The sequence below is a fragment of the Cherax quadricarinatus genome, chromosome 7, assembly GCF_038502225.1.
Source record: "Cherax quadricarinatus isolate ZL_2023a chromosome 7, ASM3850222v1, whole genome shotgun sequence".
Taxonomy (NCBI): domain Eukaryota; kingdom Metazoa; phylum Arthropoda; class Malacostraca; order Decapoda; family Parastacidae; genus Cherax; species Cherax quadricarinatus.
In genome coordinates this window covers 22,314,583-22,339,836 of record NC_091298.1, presented here as the reverse complement: position 1 = coordinate 22,339,836, position 25,254 = coordinate 22,314,583, and the positions used below count along the sequence as shown (strand labels likewise).

The 25,254-nt window shown below is 40.6% G+C and overlaps 1 protein-coding gene across 1 annotated transcript in view; it reads right to left on the bottom strand.

The window, feature by feature from the left end:
- The window catches only part of oxt (Xylosyltransferase oxt), a 184,932-nt gene that overhangs the window by 129,414 nt on the left and 30,264 nt on the right, over positions 1–25,254 (bottom strand). Inside the window, exons 2-3 of the mRNA XM_070082367.1 lie at positions 13,914–13,986; positions 9,187–9,344 (exon numbers count right to left, since the gene is read on the bottom strand). Of these exons, the coding sequence (XP_069938468.1) occupies positions 9,187–9,344; positions 13,914–13,986 (231 nt within the window). The remainder of the gene's footprint in view (positions 1–9,186; positions 9,345–13,913; positions 13,987–25,254) is intronic.

The following is a 25,254-nucleotide window of genomic DNA, read 5'->3' as shown; positions in this document are numbered from 1 at the left end:
TATCCACACCAATAAGAGTCTCTCAACATCTTCCATCAATTGCGATCTTTGTTTCGAAAACACAGTTGAACCTTTGGCAAGAACAGCTTCCTTGATTGTCTTTCTGGTGCCCACAATAGTAGCGATGGTTGATTGGGGTTTCTTGTACAGCTTGACTAGGTCGGCTATACGCACTCCACTTTCATACTTATCAATTATCTCTTTCTTCATCTCTATAGTAATTCTTACCCTTTGAGGTGTAGGGTTGGCAATAGAAGCTTTCTTGGGGCCCATGGTCACTTATTTTCCAGAAACAGCACCGAAAATACTGTAATAATACGAAATATTCCGAGTGTATGCTTGGATGTTACCGCGGAGGCTGGCTGGTAAACAATGGGACGGAGCGGCACATGTGAGGCTGGCTGAGGGCACATTGGACGCGTCTCGGACGAAAATCGGTATGCGGGTTTTTAATCGGTATGCGGGGCAAAAATTTTGCGATAAAAGTAATCGTTATGCGGAAAAATCGCTATGCGATGCCATCGTTATGCGGGGGTCCACTGTATATATATATATATATATGTATATATATATATATATATGTATGTATATATATATGTATATATATATATATGTATATATATATATATATATATATACATACAGTGGACCCCCGCATACCGGACGCATCGCATACCGTACAATCCGCATACCGGACGCTTTGATCGCAAAAATTTTGCCTCGCATACCGCCCAAAAACCCGCTCACCGCCCTTCGTCCGAGACGCGTCCAATGTGCAGCCTGAGCCACGCTCACATGTTCCGCCGGTGGCATTGTTTACCAGCCAGCCTCCGCGGTAACATCCAAGCATACAATCGGAACATTTCGTATTATTACAGTGTTTTTGGTGATTTTTTCTGGAAAATAAGTGACCATGGGCCCCAAGAAAGCTTCTAGTGCCAACCCTACAGCAATAAGGGTGAGAATTACTATGGAGATGAAGAAAAAGATCATTGATAAGTATGAAAGTGGAGTGCGTGTCTCCGAGCTGGCCAGGTTGTATAATAAACCCCAATCAACCATCGCTACTATTGGTGGTACAGCTGCTGCTGCTGCTGCTGTACCACCGTCAGCTGCTGCTGCACTGTCAGCTGCTGCTGCACTGTCAGCTGCTGCTGCTGTACCACCGTCAGCTGCTGCTGCTGCTGTAGCATCGTCTGCTGCTGCTGTAGCATCGTCTGCTGCTGCTGTAGCATCGTCTGCTGCTGCTGTAGCATCGTCTGCTGCTGCTGTAGCATCGTCTGCTGCTGCTGTAGCATCGTCTGTTGCTGCTGTAGCATCGTCTGTTGCTGCTGTACCACCGTCAGCTGCTGCTGCTGCTGCTGTAGCATTGTCTGCTGCTGCTGCTGCTGTAGCATCGTCTGCTGCTGCTGTAACATCATCAGTTGCTGCTGTAGCATCGTCTGCTGCTGCTGTAGCATCGTCTGTTGCTGCTGTAGCATCGTCTGTTGCTGCTGTACCACCGTCAGCTGCTGCTGCTGCTGTAGCATCGTCTGCTGCTGCTGCTGCTGTAGCATCGTCTGCTGCTGCTGTAACATCGTCAGTTGCTGCTGTAGCATCGTCTGCTGCTGCTGTAGCATCGTCTGCTGCTGCTGTAGCATCGTCTGTTGCTGCTGTACCACCGTCAGCTGCTGCTGCTATTGTACCACCGTTGTTGGTGTGGCTTATTGAGAATACCAAGAAACAATTAACCCCAGAGGATTTGCCACCCAGGATAACCCAAAAAAGTCAGTGCGTCACCGAAGACTGTCTAACTTATTTCCATTGGGGTCCTTAATCTTGTCTCCCAGGATGCAACCCACACCAGTCGACTAACACCCAGGTGAACAGGGGAAAATGCCTGGAACTAGTGCTCATATTGGTGAATTTAAAGCCAGCAAAGGTTGGTTTGAGAGATTTAAGAATCGTAGTGGCATACACAGTGTGATAAGGCCTGTTCTGGAAGAAAATACCAAACAGGACCTACAGTACTCAGGAGGAAAAGGCACTCCCAGGACACAGTGTCTCATCAGTCATTGCTGCATCTTCAATAAAGGTAAGTGTCATTTATTCTTCATTTAGTAGAGTAGTACATGCACAATATATATTGTGCATGTACTACTCTACTATTGTGCATGTATCCTTCTCTTTGTGTGTAGGAAAATGTATATTTCATGTGGCAAAATTTTTTTTTTCATACTTTTGGGTGTCTTGCACGGATTAATTTGATTTCCATTATTTCTTATGGGGAAAATTCATTCGCATACCGAACATTTCGCATAACAGCCAGCCCTCTTGCACGGATTAAGGTCGCCATGGGGGGGTCCACTGTATATATATATATATATATATATATATATATATATATATATATATATATATATATATATATATATATATATATATACAGTGGACCCCCGCATAGCGACCTTAATCCGTGCAAGAGGGCTGGCTGTTATGCGAAATGTTCGCTATGTGAATGAATTTTCCCCATAAGAAATAATGGAAATCAAATTAATCCGTGCAAGACACCCAAAAGTTTGAAAAAAAAAATTTTACCACATGAAATATACATTTTCCTACACACAAAGAGGAGGATACATGCACAATAGTAGAGTAGTACATGCAGAATATATATTGTGCATGTACTACTCTACTAAATGAAGAATAAATGACACTTACCTTTATTGAAGATGCAGCAATGACTGATGAGACACTGTGTCCTGGGAGTGCCTTTTCCTCCTGAGTACTGTAGGTCCTGTTTGGTATTTTCTTCCAGAACAGGCCTTATCACACTGTGTATGTCACTACGATTCTTAAATCTCTCAAACCAACCTTTGCTGGCTCTAAATTCACCAATATGAGCACTAGTTTCAGGCATTTTCCCTGTTCACCTGGGTGTTAGTCGACTGGTGTGGGTTGCATCCTGGGAGACAAGATTAAGGACCCCAATGGAAATAAGTTAGACAGTCTTCGATGACACTGACTTTTTTGGGCTATCCTGGGTGGCAAATCCTCTGGGTTTAATTGTTTCTTGGTATTCTCAATAAGCCACACCAACAACGGTGCTACAGCAGCAGCAGCAGCAGCTGACGATGTTACAGCAGCAGCAGACGATGCTACAGCAGCAGCAGCAGCAGACGATGCTACAGCAGCAACAGACGATGCTACAGCAGCAGCAGACGATGCTACAGCAGCAGCAGCAGCAGCAGACGATGCTACAGCAGCAGCAGCAGCTGACGGTGGTACAGCAGCAACAGACGATGCTACAGCAGCAACAGACGATGCTACAGCAGCAGCAGACGATGCTACAGCAGCAGCAGATGATGCTACAGCAGCAGCAGACGGTACTACAGCAGCAGGAGCAGCTGACGGTGGTACAGCAGCAGCAGCTGACGGTGATACAGCAGCAGCAGCAGCTGTACCACCAATAGTAGCGATGGTTGATTGGGGTTTATTATACAACCTGGCCAGCTCGGAGACACGCACTCCACTTTCATACTTATCAATGATCTTTTTCTTCATCTCTATAGTAATTCTCACCCTTATTGCTGTAGGGTTGGCACTAGAAGCTTTCTTGGGGCCCATGGTCACTTATTTTCCAGAAAAAAATCACCAAAAACACTGTAATAATACAAAATGTTCCGATTGTATGCTTGGATGTTACCGCGGAGGCTGGCTGGTAAACAATGCCACCCGCGGAACATGTGAGCGTGGCTCAAGCGCACATTGGACGCGTCTCGGACGAAGGCCGCTGAGCGGGTTTTTGTCCACTATGCGGGGCAAAATTTTAGCGATCAAAGCGTCCGCTATGCGGATTGTCCGCTATGCAAGGCGTCCGTTATGCGGGGGTCCACTGTATATATATATATATATATATACAGTGGACCCCCGCATACCGTACGCATCACATAACGTTCAATCCGCATACCGCTCGCTTTTATCGCAAAAATTTTGCCTCGCATACCGCTCAAAAACCCGCTCACCGCTCTTCGTCCGAGATGCGTCCAATGTGCGCCCTTAGCCAGCCTCACATGTGCCGCCGGTGGCATTGTTTACCAGCCAGCCTCCGCGGTAACATCCAAGCATACAATCGGAACATTTCGTATTATTACAGTGTTTTTGGTGATATTATCTGCAAAATAAGTGACCATGGGCCCCAAGAAAGTTTCTAGTGCCAACCCTACAGCAATAAGGGTGAGAATTACTATAGAGATGAAGAAAGAGATCATTGATAAGTATGAAAGTGGAGTGCGTGTCGCCGACCTGGCCAGGTTGTACAAGAAACCCAAATCAACCATCGCTACTATTGTGGGCAACAGAAAGGCAATCAAGGAAGCTGTTCTTGCCAAAGGTTTAACTGTGTTTTCGAAACAGAGATCGCAAGTGATGGAAGATGTTGAGAGACTCTTATTGGTGTGGATAAATGAAAAACAGCTAGCAGGAGATAGCGTCTCTCAAGCGATCATAAGCGAAAAGGCTAGGAAGTTGCATGAGGATTTAATTAAAAAAATGCCTGCAACTAGTGATGATGTGAGTGAATTTAAGGCCAGCAAAGGTTGGTTTGAGAGATTTAAGAAGCATAGTGGCATACATAGTGTGATAAGGCATGGTGAGGCTGCCAGTTCGGCCCACAAAGCAGCTGAAAAATATGTGCAGGAATTCAAGGAGTACATAGACAGTGAAGGACTGAAACCTGAATAAGTGTTTAATTGTGATGAAACAGGCCTGTTTTGGAAGAAAATGCCAAGCAGGACCTACATTACTCAGGAGGAAAAGGCACTCCCAGGACATAAGCCTATGAAAGACAGGCTTACTTTGTTGATGTGTTCCAATGCTAGTGGTGATTGCAAAGTGAAGCCTTTATTGGTGTATCACTCTGAAACTCCCAGACCGTTCAGGCAAAAGAATGTCCTCAAGGAGAATTTGTGTGTGCTGTGGAGGGAAAACAGTAAGGCATGGGTCACTAGGGACTTTTTCTATGACTGGTTACACTATGCATTTGCCCCCAATGTGAAAGATTACCTAACTGAAAAGAAATTAGAACTTAAGTGCCTCCTGGTGTTAGACAATGCCCCTGGTCATCCTACAGACGTGGCAGAGCGACTTTATGGGGACATGAAATTCATTAAGGTGAAGTTTTTGCCTCCTAATACCACTCCTCTCCTGCAGCCCATGGACCAGCAGGTTATTGCAAACTTCAAAAAACTGTACACAAAAGCTCTGTTTGAAAGGTGCTTTGTAGTGACCTCAGAAACTCAACTGACTCTAAGAGAGTTTTGGAGAGAGCACTTTAATATCCTCAATTGTGTAAACCTTATAGGTAAGGCTTGGGAGGGAGTGACTAAGAAGACCTTGAACTCTGCTTGGAAGAAACTGTGGCCAGAATGTGTAGACAAAAGGGATTTTGAAGGGTTTGAGGCTAACCCTGAGAGGATTATGCCAGTTGAGGAATCCATTGTGGCATTGGGAAAGTCCTTGGGGTTGGAGGTTAGTGGGGATGATGTGGAAGAGTTGGTGGAGGAGGACAATGAAGAACTAACCACTGATGAGCTGATAGATCAACTTCAACAGCAAGAGGCCAGACTTGAGGAAACTGGTTCAGAGGAGGGGAGAGAGAAATTGAAGAAGTTGCCTACTACAAAGATTAAGGAAATCTGTGCAATGTGGCTGAAAGTGCAAACCTTTATGGATGAGAATCACCCTCACACAGCTATTGCAAGCCGTGCTGGTGATTATTACACTGACAATGTTGTGAAACACTTTAGGGAAGTCATAAAGGAACGAGAGGTACAGGCCACTATGGACAGATATGTTGTGCGACAGAAGTCCAGTGACTCTGAAGCTGGTCCTAGTGGCATTAAAAGAAGAAGGGAAGTAACCCCAGAAAAGGACTCGACACCTCAAGTCTTAATGGAAGGGGATTCCCCTTCTGAACACTAACTCTCTCTCTCCCCTCCTCCCATCCCATCAATCATCACCAGATCTTCAATAAAAGTAAGTGTCATGTAATTGTGCATGCCTTTTTCAGTTTGTGTGTATTAAAATAAACATTTCATGTGGTAAATTTTTTTTTTTTCATACTTTTGGGTGTCTTGCACGGATTAATTTGATTTCCATTATTTCTTATGGGGAAAATTCATTCGCATACCGATCATTTCGCATAACAATGAGCCCTCTTGCACGGATTAAAGTCGCTATGCGGGGGTCCACTGTATATATATATATATATATATATATATATATTAGTATACCATGGTTGTTTAATATATTTATAGATGGGGGTGTAAAGGAAGTAAATGCTAGGGTGTTCGGGAGAGGGGTGGGATTAAATTTTGGGGAATCAAATTCAAAATGGGAATTGACACAGTTACTTTTTGCTGATGATACTGTGCTTATGGGAGATTCTAAAGAAAAATTGCAAAGGTTAGTGGATGAGTTTGGGAATGTGTGTAAAGGTAGAAAGTTGAAAGTGAACATAGAAAAGAGTAAGGTGATGAGGGTGTCAAATGATTTAGATAAAGAAAAATTGGATATCAAATTGGGGAGGAGTATGGAAGAAGTGAATGTTTTCAGATACTTGGGAGTTGACGTGTCGGCGGATGGATTTATGAAGGATGAGGTTAATAATAGAATTGATGAGGGAAAAAAGGTGAGTGGTGCGTTGAGGTATATGTGGAGTCAAAAAACGTTATCTATGGAGGCAAAGAAGGGAATGTATGAAAGTATAGTAGTACCAACACTCTTATATGGGTGTGAAGCTTGGGTGGTAAATGCAGCAGCGAGGAGACGGTTGGAGGCAGTGGAGATGTCCTGTCTAAGAGCAATGTGTGGTGTAAATATTATGCAGAAAATTCGGAGTGTGGAAATTAGGAAAAGGTGTGGAGTTAATAAAAGTATTAGTCAGAGGGCAGAAGAGGGGTTGTTGAGGTGGTTTGGTCATTTAGAGAGAATGGATCAAAGTAGAATGACATGGAAAGCATATAAATCTATAGGGGAAGGAAGGCGGGGTAGGGGTCGTCCTCGAAAGGGTTGGAGAGAGGGGGTAAAGGAGGTTTTGTGGGCAAGGGGCCTGGACTTCCAGCAAGCGTGCGTGAGCGTGTTAGATAGGAGTGAATGGAGACGAATGGTACTTGGGACCTGACGATCTGTTGGAGTGTGAGCAGGGTAATATTTAGTGAAGGGATTCAGGGAAACCGGTTATTTTCATATAGTCGGACTTGAGTCCTGGAAATGGGAAGTACAATGCCTGCACTTTAAAGGAGGGGTTTGGGATATTGGCAGTTTGGAGGGATATGTTGTGTATCTTTATATGTGTATGCTTCTAAACTGTTGTATTCTGAGCACCTCTGCAAAAACAGTGATAATGTGCGAGTGTGGTGAAAGTGTTGAATGATGATGAAAGTATTTTCTTTTTGGGGATTTTCTTTCTTTTTTGGGTCACCCTGCCTCGGTGGGAGACGGCCGACTTGTTGAAAAAAAAAAAAAAAAATTAGTATACAATGGACCCCCGCCTTATGATATTAATCCATTCCTGAGAGCTCATCGTAAGCCGAAATTATCGTAAGGCGAATTAATTTTCCCCATAAGAAATAATGGAAATCAAATTAATCTGTGCAAGACACCCCAAAGCATGAAAAAAAAAATTTTTACTACAAGAAATATTAATTTTAATACACACAAAGTGAAGAAGACATGCACAATTACTACTCTACTAAGAATAGAATACATGGCACTTACCTTTATTGAAGATCTGGTGATGATTGATGGGATGGGAGGAAGGGAGTGTGTGGAAGTTGTTATTGTTTAGAAGGGGAATCCCCTTCCATTAGGTCTTGAGGTAACACATCCTTTTCCGGGGTTACTTCCCTTCTTCTTTTAATGCCACTAGGACCAGCTTGAGAGTCACTGGACCTCTGTCGCACAACAAATCTATCCATAGAGCTCTGTACCTCCCGTTCCTTTAAGACTTTCCTAAAATGGGCCATAACACTGTCATTGTACAGGTTGCCAACATGGCTTGCAGTAGCTGTGTCAGGGTGATTTTCATCCATAAAGGTTTGCAGTTCAACCCACTTTGCACACATTTCCTTAATCTCTTTTTTCAATTCCATACTAATTCTCGCCCTTTTTACCACAGGGATGGCACTAGAAGCTTTCTTGGGGTCCATGGTGACTTATTTTGCAGTTACAAGCACTAAAAACACTGGGATAATGTGAAATGTATCGAATGTATGCGTAGATGTCACCGCACTGGCTGGCTTGTAAACAGTGGCGCTGAGGCCACACGTGGGACGCGTCGCGAACGAATCAAGTAGGGCGAGTTTTTTATTGTGAGGCGAGGCAAAATTTTTGCGTTCAAATGCTTGGTATGGCGGATTTAATGTAACGCGATGCATTCGTAAGGCAGGGGTCCACTGTATATATTTATTTATTTATTTATTTATTAGGTTAGCATGCTGAAAGTCATAACTTTGTGGGGAATGTTATTAGGTTAGTAGGAACTGGCGATGAGGAGCAGTCATGTGGTAGATGGATTAGTGTCAACGACTTTTGCAATGTCTAATTAATTTAGGGTCAAATTTTTTGGGGGGACACTTTAGTTTTCCCTGTGTATCTTTCATTTTTTGTTTTGGTCTTGGGGAAAATGAAAACTCCAATTATCTGAGGAATCAGATTCTAAACTTGAGGAGCTCCACTGTACTATTAACTACTTTCTCTCATGGGCAGCTGGGAAATCATCCCTCATTGATATATGTATATCAGAATTTTCAAGCAAGATAATAAACTGAGGCTTTCAAAGAAAACAAATCTGCATACACAAAGAAAAGGATGTTTATAATTATATAATCTTTTCTTCTTAATATCTTAATTCAGTTACCAGTGAAAGTATTAAACAAGTTATTACCTTACTGCACTCTACATACCGCAATTTTCTGGACAACTGTTATATCCAGAGTCTAAGAAAATCATTGAATCATAGCTACACTTCAGCCTATAGCATACCAAGGTCATTCACATTAATAAGCAAGAAAAAACTTATTGATTCTGTGATGCATGTGATTTTCCAACCATGTTAGCAAGTAATCTTTTCCCAGTATTGGTGTGTCCCATTGTGTATCTAGAAACATGAATTTGTATAGTTAAACTGGTTGCTTCTAAACCTACCTGGCATGATATGTTGGCAATGAGAGCCTTGCAGTGGACAGTGTTGGCTCTTTTGATGGCAGACAAACTTTCTTTACTTCTGATTCTGCATGGAGCATCAATTCCTAACCATTCTTTACTTGTTTCATGACTATCCATTTCCACTGCATCTGGAGGACCTGATGGTTTATGATCAATGAACGATAATTAATTTTCTGATTATCACATTAAAACTGATTTAGAACTGAACACCGCCATTCAAAATACAAAACATCAATTAAAATCTGACCTCTGCTAATGTAGTATCTGATTTGTATATTGTAACTTGTATATAACTAAGAATCCTATATTAGCATCAATTAATCCTTAATAAAAAATGTATTGTATTTCTTGGAACTTACTTTCCTCCACAGTAGTGCTGATCTAAAAATATTCCAGTCATTAATAAACTAATTTTTTTCCCATTCTCTATAACTAAGGAAATAATGTGGCTCCCCCCAAAAAAGGACATTTAAGACTTAAGATAAATTATTCTGAATCCACACAATTTTGTAGCTCTGTATGCAAAATACACTGCTGCACTAGTATTTCTTTATGGTCCCAAACAAGTTAAACACCCAAGTTTTTATAGCATTAATCTTCTTAGGCTTAATGCTAAAACTGTATGGTGCTGTATTCTAGTGAAAATTATGTCACAGATGACTATCTAGTGCCACTCTGTAAAAGTTGTCAGATTGTGATGACAGTCAAGCACCCCAATGGAAATAAGTCACTTTGTCTGACTTTTTTGGGTTATCTTAGGTTCTCTACACATATGATGCTATGTATGATAATCTATGTAACTGTATTTGTGTTAACCTGCATAAACTTCCTTACTTACTAATTATCATTTGACTGATTGCCCATTCACCAGAGAAAAAACAGACTTCATTTTTGACAACAATTCCTTGACATACTCTCTAGGAGCCCTACATTTAATACAGACTGTTAACCCTTAAACTGTTCAAACGTAGGTCTACGTTTGCACCGCTAGCGCTTCGAACGTAGATCTACTTTTTTTTACGTTTGAAAGCATGTAAAACGAAACGTTGATCTATGTTCGGAGCACAAATGGTGCAAACGTAGATCTACGTTTGAACAGTTGAAGGGTTAACTGTAAATGATTTATTGCACTGATTGTCACTCCCCTTCAGTCATTGTGCCCATCCTCAATATTATAGAGGAAACCCTTGATATAACGAACTTTTAAACTGTAGTGTTAAATTGTACTTTAAACTCTTTTATCTTCAGAAAAAGATTCTCTACCATTTCATAAGAAAAAATTTTTTTTTTAATTCTTGGACCCTGTGGACACTTTTCAGACTGAGGGTCTGGACCCCTCAAGGGTTTAAATTGTACTTTTAACTCCTTTATGTTAATTTTTATTGTAATATAACTGTAAACTGAGGGTACAGAACTATATTAGGCATAGAAAATTAAAGTGTTCTTTATTGTTTTTGAAACATTATTCTGTTTCAACAGACACTTGGACAATACCCCTATTGGTCTGTTATATCAAGGGTTTACTGTACCTATTTTCCTCTGCTGTCTACTTCACTCTAGCAGTGCAGTGCAGTGCCAAATAACTCACATATTTAGACCTTGCCATGATTATAACTATAATATTAACAGATCCTCTGGAGTGAAAATGAAGTACCAAGTGGCTAATCTACAGTAAATACTTCACTGGTAGTGGTTCTGCAATTTTCAACTACTGTTCCACCAAACATAAAAGTGCAGGGGTGAAAAAAGCAGCAGTTATAAGTGCTCTTGATCACACTGTTAGAATCATGTTGATGGTCATGTACAGGATGAGTGAAGGTCTTATCATGCAGGATACATAAGACTGAACATGGTGGAATATAGTATGAGGACAGTTTTCAAAATATTATTCCTTCAAGACCATTCAAGGGATGGCATCTGTTTCACTGTAGGGGCCATTCACTACCTGCAGGCTGGACAAAATGTCAGCTTGTGAGACATCCTTCAAGCAGACAATATGAACCTGATCACTTAGGGTATGGAAGGCAATATCAAGGTTAAATTAGTTCATAAGTGTGAAGGCAAGCTTATCTAAATTATCTCAAGTGGTACTTGGATGCAGAGTAAATATCTTTGTCCACATCACTAGGGGACAAACAGAAGGAAGGTGATAGTCAGCTTGTGCAGATCTTTCAGAAAAAGGGGAGACTCATTTCCAATAGCCTTCCTTGCAAGACCCAGAAGAAATACAAGAAGCTATACATTTGTAATTAACCCTCTGACTGTCGCAAGCCCCTTTCTGAAACTGTCATTCTATGTCGCAAAAGTTTTGGAAAAAAAAAAAATTATTTTTTCATATGAAATGATAGAGAATCTTTTCCCAATGGTAATAACACCAAAAGTACCAAATTTGGTCGAAAACTCACGGAATTATGCTCGTGCGTAGTGGTCTCTGTATATACATCGGCAATTTCGCCGACTTTGAGCCCTGTTTTTGGCCAATTCCATTGTTCTAGTTGACCAAACTCATAGCTATTTCTTTAGAACTCATTTTTTCTATCAGCTGAGTACAAGAAACTGCCTATTTACCGATTTGAACTACCCAATAAAGTGGTCAGAAACTGGCAATTTGGCCAATTTCATACAAATTAAAAAAGATGCCAATTTCAAAATAGGGTCCAGAATAAACAATGTAGACATTCTTGGCACTAAAATAACATATCCTCTGTTCATTAGTCACGTCTCTAGGCCCCTCTTATAATACTATTGCTTTCTATTTTTATTTTTTATTCATACAAAAAATACACCTACCATCCGACTTATGACCTGCTCGACATACGACCACTCGACTTACAACCGTGTTTTCAATGCCAAATTTCTGGGAAATAAACAACTGTTTGCATTGTACACAGTGTTTATCCTAAACCTTACAGTATAAAATACAGTACTAACAGCATAAAAAGTAAAGTAAAAAATGAAATACCAAAATAAAACAATAAAATAAAGTCATTACAAAAATGTGATGTTGATATTCAGTAGTAAGGTTCGACTTATGTCCATTTCGACTTATGACCGGTTGGTCGGAACCAAGCTCGGTCATAAATCAGATGGTACATGTACAAAATTTACTGTTATGCAGACTACTGCATTATTGCAAAATGGTATAAATAATATCAGTGCACTAGCGAAAGAATATTAGACTCCCCAGTTGATGTGTATTGGACGTGTGGTGTAATTTATTTACTCCTGATCATTGGTAAAAATTTAACATTTCCGCTACTTTGAGCTCAATTTCAAGGTCATTTTCATTGTGAGAGTAATGAGAGTCATCTCTATTTCTGTAATATGTTTTCCATTTTATCACCTGAGACCATGAAAACTAGAATACAACGATATATACTATACGAAAATACACCTCAAATTCGGCGTTTTAATCCAAAAAAATGGTCAGTTTTTTTTTCTCATTATGCACTGCATGTTGCAGGATTTTTTTATGTGGTGCACACTGACCACACAGACATTCTCTCACATGTGGGCCTACCAGCTTTCTCCTGCTTGATTTGAAGCCGCTAGAATTTACGCGTTTAAATACGTCAGAAACAGTGGCGCGTAAGATGTATATATATGATGTAAACAGTCAAAGGGTTAAAAGAAATTAAATTAGTAGTCAAAAGACACTACTTGCTGAGGATGAGAAGATCAAGAACACTCCAAGGTGTGCAGGGTTCCCATCCTTAACCCTTTCAGGGTCCATGCCGTAGTTCTACGCCTTTGAGTTGAGGGTCCAAACCGTAGATCTGCACCACCCCACCACTTTTCAATAGCTTGAACCTACTAAATATGCAAAACACACTCATATTATTGTGCCTACTATAGTATACAGAACATTAAACTCCAATATAAACCCTCCACTCAAACTTCTCCTTGATAGATACAGCAGTCACAATACAAGGCAAAAAGCACTCTCTGACATCCCTCGTGTCCGTCTAACACTATGCAAAAATGCAAAGCACATAAATGGCCCGAAGATCTGGAATTCACTACCTGAACCAGTAAAAGGTCCCTTGGCTGAATACAAATTTAGGGCCATGCTTCAAAATCATCTTATCTTTCAATACTAACCAAACCAGCCAAAACAACATCTAACCAGTTTGAATCAACTCTCCCAAATATTACATGACCTCTAGCTTTTTAAAACATCCACTCATACTTATAAACCTTCAACTCTGACTACCTCACACTAATATTAAGATATAATAAACAATTAAAAAGATAACCACTCTTATCCTGTCTAGACTTATGTAGTTTTTAAGTATACGTATTAGGATCAGTCTGCCCGAAATGTCCCAGCATGATAGTGGCTTTCTTTGTATTTAACAAATCAAAATTGTAATTACACATTGCAACCTTTGCAATGAAATAAAATCTTTTTTATCTTAAATACAGATTAGCATTGGCAGCAACCACTCTACTGAACAGAACTAATTTGTATAGGTATCCTTCGTCAGTGGCAGTAATTAGTCCAGTTTCTTACAAACTGCCAGTGCAACAAAATTCAATCCAGCAATCCTATCCAAGGCAACCACAAACATCTTGTTGACTCACTGAGTCAATGTAAGCTCTCACCACAAAAATAATTGCTGTCTTAGGGGAGTTCATAATAAAATGATGTAAAGAAAAATAATTCCCAATAAAATATATACTTTACTTTTGGTATTTATGCTTACCTTTATTATGACTATCCGCATCTCCTCTATCATTTGCTTGATATACACGACTCTCCACATCTGCCTGTGCTCTCTGAAAAGTATTTAAATGCTGAAATATCTCGAAGAATTGTTATTACAGCCTCTCCTCACTTAGCGACGTACTTGTTTACCAATGACTTGGACTTACGACGGGCTCTGTGACCAGTATGCATACCTAAATAATGTATATTACAGCTGATTTCCTCTATTTTGTTTATTAATATATACAGTACACCACTGTATAAACATTTAAAAATATACCAGAAATGTTATGAATGGTGCAAAGGTGACATTAACACAATATCAAAGATGGTTGACACAAACCCACTACCATTATTGTAGTACGCTCCTCACTTAGCAATGAATTCGTTTACCGACATGGTCTTAGGGACGGAACTCCATCATTAAGTGAGGAGAGGTTGTTTTACTGCTGTATATTCATGGTGAAAGAACTAAACCCAAACTGGTCATATAGCACTTGGGGAATTTGAGTCAATCAGGCTTGATCCTAGTTAAGTGGAGGGTAGATGCAATTCAAACCCTTCATCAGCATCAAGTCATAAAAGAATTATGTTGTTTCAACAACTGTGACATCCACACAAGGAGATGAAGAGAGATAATGTATGGGGTTACAGTTAAAAATTAAGAAAAATTAAAGTGACTCAATGCTTTATCTTTTTCAAATTCACTATATTATTTATTCTTATGACAAATCATTTTACTACTAATTTGCAGAGCATTTCCTATATCATTCATACATTCATTGGGAATGATGTCCTGACACGAGTCTGTATCAGATGATGACCTTCCCTGGCTCTTTAACCCTTTGGGGGTTTAGGACGTACTAGTACATCTAACGACCCAGGGTTTTTGACGTACTAGTACGCCTAAATTCTAGCGCCCTCAAATCTAGTGAGAGAAAGCTGGTAGGCCTACATATGTAAGAATGGGTCTATGTGGTCAGTGTGTGCAGTACAAAAAAAATCCTGCAGCACAGTGCGTAATGAGAAAAATAAACTTTGACCGTGTTTTTGGATTAAAACAGCGACTTTGCACTGTATTTTCGTATGGTATTTATTGTTGTATTCTAGTTTTCTTGGTCTCATTTTATAGAATGGAAGACATATTACAGAAATTGAGATGATTTTGACTGGTTTTACAATGAAAAGTACCTTGAAATTGAGCTCAAAGTAGCAGAAATGTTCGATTTTTACTAAAGTTCAAAAGTAAACAAATCATGCCAAGCGTCCAATACACATCAACTGGTGAGTCTAATATTCTTTTGCAAGTGTGCTGATATTATTTATACCATTTCTACACTAAAGCAGTAGTGTGCATAACAGTAAATCTTATTTCTTTTTGTAAGAATAAAAATTCAAAGTGGAAAGCCAAAGAAATACAAGAGGGGCCTGGGGATGTGACTAACGAACAGAGAACTTGTTATTTTAGTGCCAGGAATGTCTTTCTTGTTTATTCTGGATCCTATTCGGAAATTGGCATCTTTTGAAATTTGTGTGAAATTGGCAAAATTGCTAAATTCTGACCACTTTATTGGATAGTTGAAATCGGTAAATGGTAGTTTCTTGTACTCATTCGATAGAAAAAATGGAGTTTTAGCGAAATAGTTATGATTTTTGTCGACTAGTACACTGGAATTGGCCGAAAATAGGGCTCAAAGTGGGCAAAATCTCCGACGCGTAAACATCGTTGAGACCGTTAACTTCACGAGAGCATAATTCCGTAAGTTTTCCATCAAATTTCATACTTTTGGTGTCATTATGATCGGGAAAAGATTCTCTATCTTTTCATAGGAAAAATTAATTTTTTTTTTTTTTGAAATTTGGCCGACCCTGAGAACAAGTCTCTGAGAGGACCTGTCGACCCCCAAAGGGTTAAGAAGGATCAATGATGTACAAGATGAGGTATCGTTAATAGTCCATCCATTCCCAGAAGCCGGGGATGGATGATTGCAGACCTGCAATTTTGGTGTCATATACCCTATGGCTGAGATATGGCAAGTCTTCTTGTGCTCATGAAGTGTAGCAGTTAGCTACTACTCTCAGTGATTCATGACTGGTGTCTTCAGTTCGGTGTTCTCAATGGTGCTGGTCTTCCCAAAAGGCAACAAACTCACCTCTTCTTAGGGCCCCACAGGTGGGGCTTAAATCCAACTCTGGGTTTAAGCCCCACCTGTGGCCTGCAGACAACAGAAGGCAAGGAAATGTGTACACAGAGTATGTATACTGTTCCAATAAATAGAACAGTGGATGGATCCCTGGCATACGATGGCATCGGCATACGTTAAATCTGGCATACGATATATTTTAAAGCAAAAATTTTCCCTCGCCACACGTTAAAAAACCCGCCACATGCGATTCGTCCAGGACGTGTCCCACGTGTGTCCTCAGCTGCCCCGTGCGTGCCAGTGTTTATAAGCCAACCAGTGCGGTTGCATCCACGCATACAATCAGTACATTTCATATTATCACAGCGTTTTTAGCGATTGTACCTGCAAAATAAGTCACTATGGGCCCCAAGAAAGTTTCTAGTGTCAACCGTGCTGTAAAAAAGGTAAAAATTACTATGGAAATGAAGAAAGAGATAATTGCTAAATACGAAAGTGGAGTGCGTGTCTCAGAACTGGCCAAGATGTATACCAAACCCCAATCAACCATCGCTACTATTGTGGCCAGCAAAACGGCAATCAAGGAAGCTGTTCTTGCAAAAGGTGTAAGTTTGTTTTCGAAACAGAGATCGAAAGTACTCGAAGATGTTAAGAGACTGTTATTGGTGTGGATAAACGAAAAACAGATAGCAGGAGATACCATCTCTTAAGCGATCATATGTAAAAAGAGTGGGAAATACGTACTATCATACCACGGTCAGCTGTTGCTGCATCACCGTCAGCTGTTGCTGCACCACAGTCAGCTGTTGCTGCACCACGGTCAGCTGGTCCTAGTGGCATTAAAAGAAGAAGGGAAGTAACCCCAGAAAAGGACGTGCTACCTAAAGTTCTAATGGAAGGGGATTCCCCTTCTAAACATTAACAACTTCCACTCTCTCCCCTCCTCCCATCCCATCAATCATCACCAGATCTTCAATAAAGGTAAATGTCAGTTTGTGTATATTAAAATTAATATTTCATGTGGTAAAATTTTTTTTTTTTCATACTTTGTGGTGTCTTGCACGGATTAATTTGATTTCCATTAGTATTTCTTATGGGGAAAATTAATTCGCCTTACAATAATTTCGGCATACGATGAGCTCTCGGGAACGGATTAATATCGTATGCCGGGGGTCCACTGTATTATAGTGGACCCTGAGGGAAGGCTTCATCGGTTAGCGCCAAAATTGGATATCAGCTCGCTTTGGTGTCAAAATATTGGCTCGGCTAACGCCAAGTAACTGAACGTGCCCACGCAGCCTGAGCAGGCACGGCCACTCCATCACTCCGTGTACAGCCAGTGTGGAGCGGGCGGCCCAGCCACTCCACCACTCAGTGTGCCATTGTTTATAAGCTGTTGCGGTCGGTTTCCACGTGTGCCTCCCTTATATTTTGGATTATTCCACTGTTTTTAGTGCTTGTAACTGCTAAATAAGCCACCATGGGCCCCGAGAAAGCTTCTAGTACCAAGCCTGTGGTAAAAAGGGTGAGAATTACAATGGAAATGAAGGAGATCATTGAAAAATACGAGACTGGAGTCCGTATGGCTGAGTTGGAAAGGCAATACAACAAATCACATTCAACCATCAGTACTATCTTGGTGAACAGACAGGCAATCAAGGAAGCTGTTGTTGCGAAAGGTTTATGTTTTCAAAACGGAGACTGCAAATAATTGAAGAGGTTGAGAGACTTTAATTGGTGTGGATAAACAAAAAACAATTATCTGGTGTTAGTGTTTCTCAGTCTATAATTTGTGAAAACGCAAAGAAGTTCCAAGATGATTTCATTAAGAAAATGCCTCAAAATAGTGCTGCTGATGATGAATTTAAGGCCAGCAAAGGTTGGTTTGAGAGATTTAAGATTCATAGTGGCATACACAGTGTGGTAAGGCATGGTGAGGCAGCAAGTTCAGACAAAAATGCAGCTGAAAAATATGTGAAGGACTTTAAGGAATACATAGAGACTGAAAACTTAAAACCTGAACAAGTGTTTAATTGTGACAAAACAGGCCTGTTTTGGAAGAAAATGCCAAACAGGACCTGCATTACTCAGGAGGAAAAGGCACTCCCAGGACATAAGCCTATGAAAGACAGGCTGACATTAATGTTGTGTAGCAATGCTAGTGGTGATTGTAAAGTGAAGCCTTTATTGGGGTATCACTCTGAAACTCCCAGTGTTTTCAAGAAAAACAATATCATCAAGGGTAATGTGTGTGTGCTGTGGAGATCAAACAGTAAGGCATGGGTCACTAGGGAATTTTTCTTGGATTGGTTTTATGGTGTGTTTGGCCCCACTGTGACAAAATACCTCCAGGAAAAGAAATAGTCACTCAAGTGCCTCCTGGTAATGGACAATGCTCCTGCTCATCCTCACGACTTGCAAGAGGAAATTGCAGGGGAGTTTAGTTTTGTTAAGGTGAACTTTTTGCCTCCTAATACAACTCCTCTCCTCCAGCCCATGGACCAGCAGGTCATTTCAAACTTCAAAAAACTCTACACAAAAGCAGTGTTTCAAAAGTGCTTTGAAGTGACCTCAGACACTCAATTGACCCTAAGAGAGTTTTGGAAAGATCACTTCAATAACCTCAGATGTGTAAACCTTATAGATAAGGCTTGGGAGGGAGTGACTAAGAGGACCTTGAACTCTGCTTGGAGGAAACTGTGGCCAGAATGTGTAGAACAGAGGGATTTTGAAAGGTTTGGGGCTAACCCTCAGGAGGCTAGGCCAGTAGTGAAAGCTATTGTGTCATTGGGGAAGTCCTTGGGGTTGGAGGTTTGTGACGAGGATGTGGAAGAGTTGGTGCAGAACGACGAGGAAGAACACCACTGCAGACCTGCAAGAGCTACAGGTGCAACAGCAACAGATCACATCTCAGGAATGTTCTTCAGAGCAGGATGAAAAGAGACGGAGGAAGATGAATTCGTCAAGGATTAGGGATACGTGTTCAATGTTTATAAAGGTGCAAGCATTTATCGATGAATTTTATCCTGCCACAGAAGTTGCAAGCCGCATTGGCAACATGTACAATGGCACTCGTGTCCCATTATAGGGAAATCCTAAGGGCATGTGAGAAACAGAGCTCTCTGGACAGATATTTTGTGCGACAGGGGTCCAGTGACTCTCAAGCTGGTCCTAGTGGCATTAAAAAATCAAGAAAGGAGGTAACCCCAACAAAGGACTTGGTACCTGAAGTCTTTATGGAAGGGGATTCTCCTTCCAAGCAATAGACAATCCTAAATCTCCCTTGCTGCAGGCACATCAATCATCAACAACTCCACAATAAAGGTAAGTGGCATTTAATTATTGTTAATTTTGCATGTCCCAATTGTTTTAGTGTCAGAAAATGTATATTTCTTGTAAAAAAATTTTTTTTTTCAGACTTTGGGGTGTCAAGAACAGATTAACTCTATTTCCATTATGTCTTAGGGGGAAAATTAATTCGACCAACGGCAATTTCGACTAACGGCAAGCTCTCTGGAACGGATTAACCCTTTGACTGTTTTGGTCGTGTATATACGTCTTACAAGCCGCCGTTTTTTATGTATATTCAGTGGTCCCTCAATAATCATCCATAACCCTTTCCTGGAAGTGGGACTATTATCAAAATAGACGATTTTCGAATCAATTTTCCCCATAAGAGATAATGTAAATACAATTAATCCGCTCTTGACACCCCAAAGTCTGAAAAAAAAAAAAAATTACAAGAAATATACATTTCCTGACACTAAAACGAATGGGGCATGCAAAATAAACAAGAATTAAATGCCACGTACCTTTATTGTGGAGTTGTTGAAATATAGATGAGGTACATAAACAATACAATGGCACATGATGAATGAAATATTAACAGAATAACACTTACCTTCATTGGCGATTTTTCTGAGTGTATGGAAGACTGGAGAAGGAGAGAGATTGGATTATTTACTGTTTGGAAGGGGAATCCCCTTCCATCAACACCTCAGGTACTAAGTGCTTTTCTGGGGTTACTTCTCTTCTCTGTTTCTTAATGCCACTAGGACCAGTTTGAGAGTCACTGGAGTCCTGTCTCGCAAAAAAACTGTCCAGAAAGCTCTGTTTCTGGTGTCTCTTTCAAACTTCCCTAAAATGGGCCAAGACTGTCACTGTACAAGTTCCGATATGGCTTGCAACATCCTTCTCAAGGTGATGTTTCTCCATAAATCATTCCATCCTACCCCACATTTAAAAAATCTCCTTAATTTCTGAAGAAGGCACCTTCCTCCATCTCTCTTCCTCCTCCTCTGCAGCAAGATTCTGAGCTGCGATCTGTAGCTCTTCCTGCTGAAGCTCTTGCAGCTCCTCAGTGGTTAGCTCTTCGTTGTGGTCCTCCACCAACTCTTCCAAATCCTCCAAACTCACATCCAACCCCATGGAACTCCCCAGTGCCACAATAGAGTTCACAACTGACATAGGCTCATTAGGGGCTGTCTCATACCCTTCAAAATCCCTCTTGTGGACACAATTTGGCCACAAGTTTCTCCAAGCAGAGTTCAAAGTCCTGGTAGCCACTCCCTCCCAAGCCTTACCTATAAGGCTTATGCAATGAAGAATACTGAAGTGTTCTTTCCAAAAATCTCTTAGAGTCAAGTGAATGTCTGAGGTCACATTAAAGCACCTTTGAAACATTGCTTTGGTGTAGAGTTTTTTAAAGTTTGAAATGACTTGCTGGTCCATGGGCTGGAGGAGAGGAGTGGTATTTGGGAGCAAGAACTTTACCATGATGAACCCAAACTCCTTCAGAATTAGGTCATCCAAGTTTGGAGGATGAGCAGGTGCATTGTCCATTACTAGGAGGCACTTGAGATCCAATTTCTTTTCCAGGAGGTAATTCTTCACACTAGGGCCAAACACTTCATTGAACCACTCGACGAAAATGTCCCTTGTGACCCATGCCTTATTATTAGATATCCAAATCACACACAATTTACTCTTTATAACATAGTTTCTCTTGAACACTCTGGGATTTTCAGAATGGTACACTAGTAACGGCTTCACTTTGAAATCCCCACTAGCATTAGCACAGAACATGAGCCTCAGCCTGTCTTTCATAGGCTTGTGTCCTGGCAGTGCCTTTTCTTCCCGAGTAATGTAGGTCCTCTTTGGCATTTTCTTCCAAAAGATGCCTGTTTCGTCACAATTGAACACTTGTTCAGGTGTCAGTCCTTCAGCCTCTATGTACTCCTTGAATTCATGCACATAATTTTCAGCTGCTTTGTTGTCAGAACTGGCAGCCTCACCATGCCTTATCACAGTGTGTATGCCAGTATGCTTCTTAAATCTCTCAAACCAGCCTTTGTTGGACTTAAATTCACTCACATCACCACTAGTTGCAGGCAATTTCTTTACCAAATCGTCATGTAACTGCCTAGCCTTTTCACAAATAAGCAACATCATAAGACTATCTCCAGCTAATTGTTTCTCATTTATCCACACCAATAATAACTACTCAACATCTTCGAGTACTGGTGATCTCATTTTTGTCAGCATATTTACCCCCTTTGCAACAACAGCATCATTGATTTCCTTTTTCTTGGCTATGATGGAAGACATGGTTGTACGGGATTTGTTATACATCCTGGCCAGTTCACCCATGTGTACCCCACTTTCATATTGTTCAATGATGTTTTTCTTAAATTCAATCGTATTTCTCACCTTCTTTACCAAAGGCTTGGCACTAGAAGCTTTCTTTGGAGCCATGGTAGCTTATTTAGCACTTGCAAGCACTAAAATCAATGGAATATTATGAAATATTTCTTAGGAGCAAGTGAGGGGACCGTCGCTCACCGGTAAACAATGACACACTGGCTGGGAAAGCAGGCCCAGGCGGCTCAGAGCATGAGTAAGCGACCTGGACGAAGGACGATTAGTGAGTTAACGGACAATTTGCGAGCCAATGTTTAGACGAAATAATGGGACTAATTCTGAATTGGACGACTTTCAGGCCGGATGATTATTGAGGGACCACTGTATACTCAAATTCTAGTGGCTTCAAATCAAGCAGGAGAAAGCTGGAAGGCCCACATATGAGAGAATGGGTCTGTGTGGTCAGTGTGCACCATATAAAAAAATCCTGCAGCATGCAGTGCATAATGAGGAAAAAAAAACTCCGACCATTTTTTTTAATTAAAATGCCAACTTTGTGGTCTATTTTCGTATAATATTTATGGTTGTATTCTCGTTTTCTTGGTCTCATTTGATAGAATGGAAAACATATTATAGAAATAGAGGTGATTTTGATTGATTTTCCTATGAAAAGAACCTTGAAATGGAGCTCAAAGTAGGGGAAATGTTTGATTTTTGCCAATGTTCAAAAGTAAACAAATGATGTCATTTTCCAATAAATGTCCAAGTAGCCATTCTAATATGCAGTCATGAATGGGTTGACATTATTTATACAATTATTACAATATTGCAGTAGTCTGCATAACAGTAAATCTTCTATTTTTTGTTTGAATAAAAAATCGAAACAGAAAGCAAGAGTAATATCAGAGGAGCCTGGAGATGTGACTGATGAACAAAGAAAATGTTATTTTAGAGCCAGGAATGTCTGCATTGTTCGTTCTGGACCCTATTTTGAAATTGTCATATTTTTTCATTTTTGTGAAATTGGCCAAATTGCAAATTTCGGACCACGTTATTGGTTAGTTGAAATCGGTAAATGGGCAGTTTCTTGTACTCAATCGATAGAAAAATGGAGTTCTAAAGAAATAGCTAGGAGTTTGATCGACTGGAACAACGAAATTAGCTGAAAATAGGGCTCAAAGTCGGCGAAATCGCCAATTCGTAAATATTGCCGAGGTCGCTAACTTTGCGAGAACGTAATTCCGTCAATTTTCCATCAAATTTCATTCTTCTGGTGTCATTAAATTCGGGAAAAGATTCTCTATCATTTCATATGAAAAAATAACTTTTTTTTTTTTTTAAATTCTGCAACACCATGAGACACCTCAGGATTTGGGCTTGCGACAGTCAAGGGGTTAATGCCGTTGGTTGAGGGTCTACTGTATATCATTTACCCAACTGCGGCAGGCCATTACTCGACCCTACGAACCTTGTACCACCTCCAGAGACCACGGAGCCAGCGGTACAAGGTTCATGGGGTCGAGTCCTGGCCTGCCGCAGTTTGGTAAACGATTTAAAATAACTTGTTTCATGATATCATTAATATATATATATATATATATATATATATATATATATATATATATATATATATATATATATATATATATATATATATATACAGTGGACCCCCGCATAGCGACCTTAATCCGTGCAAGAGGGCTGGCTGTTATGCGAAATGTTCGCTATGCGAATGAATTTTCCCCATAAGAAATAATGGAAATCAAATTAATCCGTGCAAGACACCCAAAAGTATGAAAAAAAAATTTTTACCACATGAAATATACATTTTCCTACACACAAAGAGAAGGATACATGCACAATAATAGAGTAGTACATGCTCAATATATATTGTGCATGTACTACTCTACTAAATGAAGAATAAATGACACTTACCTTTATTGAAGATGCAGCAATGACTGATGAGACACTGTGTCCTGGGAGTGCCTTTTCCTCCTGAGTACTGTAGGTCCTGTTTGGTATTTTCTTCCAGAACAGGCCTTATCACACTGTGTATGCCACTACGATTCTTAAATCTCTCAAACCAACCTTTGCTGGCTCTAAATTCACCAATATGAGCACTAGTTCCAGGCATTTTCCCTGTTCACCTGGGTGTTAGTCAACTGGTGTGGGTTGCATCCTGGGAGACAAGATTAAGGACTCCAATGGAAATAAGTTAGACAGTCTTCGATGACACTGACTTTCTTGGGTTATCCTGGGTAGCTAACCCTCTGGGGTTAATTGTTTCTTGGTATTCTCAATAAGCCACACCAACAACGGTGGTACAGCAGCAGAAGCAGCTGACGGTGGTACAGCAGCAACAGACGATGCTACAGCAGCAACAGACGATGCTACAGCAGCAGCAGACGATGCTACAGCAGCAACTGACGATGTTACAGCAGCAGCAGACGATGCTACAGCAGCAGCAGACGATGCTACAGCAGCAGCAGACGATGCTACAGCAGCAGCAGACGATGCTACAGCAGCAGCAGACGGTACTACAGCAGCAGCTGACGGTGGTACAGCAGCAGCAGCTGACAGTGCAGCAGCAGCTGACGGTGGTACAGCAGCAGCAGCAGCTGTACCACCAATAGTAGCAATGGTTGATTGGGGTTTATTATACAACCTGGCCAGCTCGGAGACACGCACTCCACTTTCATACTTATCAATGATCTTTTTCTTCATCTCCATAGTAATTCTCACCCTTATTGCTGTAGGGTTGGCACTAGAAGCTTTCTTGGGGCCCATGGTCACTTATTTTCCAGAAAAAAATCACCAAAAACACTGTAATAATACAAAATGTTCCGATTGTATGCTTGGATGTTACCGCGGAGGCTGGCTGGTAAACAATGCCACCCGCGGAACATGTGAGCGTGGCTCAGGCCGCACATTGGACGCGTCTCGGACGAAGGCCGCTGAGCGGGTTTTTGTCCACTATGCGGGGCAAAATTTTAGCGAACAAAGCGTCCGCTATGCGGATTGTCCGCTATGCAAGGCGTCCGTTATGCGGGGGTCCACTGTATATATATATATATATATATATAATATATATATTATATATATATATATTATATATATTTATATACATATATATATGTATATATGTAATATGTATATTAACGCTCTCGCTTCACACGGTGAGGGCCTGGATTCGATTCCCAGCCAGAGTAGAAACATTGGACGTGTTTCTTTCCACCTGTTGTCTATGTTCCCCATCAGTAAAATGGGTACCTGGGTGTTAGTCGACTGGTGTGGGTCGCATCCTGGGACACTGACCTAAGGAGGCCTGGTCACAGACCGGGCCGCGGGGGCGTTGACCCCCGGAACTCACTCCAGGTAAAACATCCAGGTATATATATATATATATATATATATATATATATATATATATATATATATATATATATATATATATATATATATATATATATACGATATTTTTTCACTCCAGAAGTATGTTCAGGTGCCAGTACTGACCGAATTTGTTCCCATAAGGAATACTGTAAAGTAGATTAG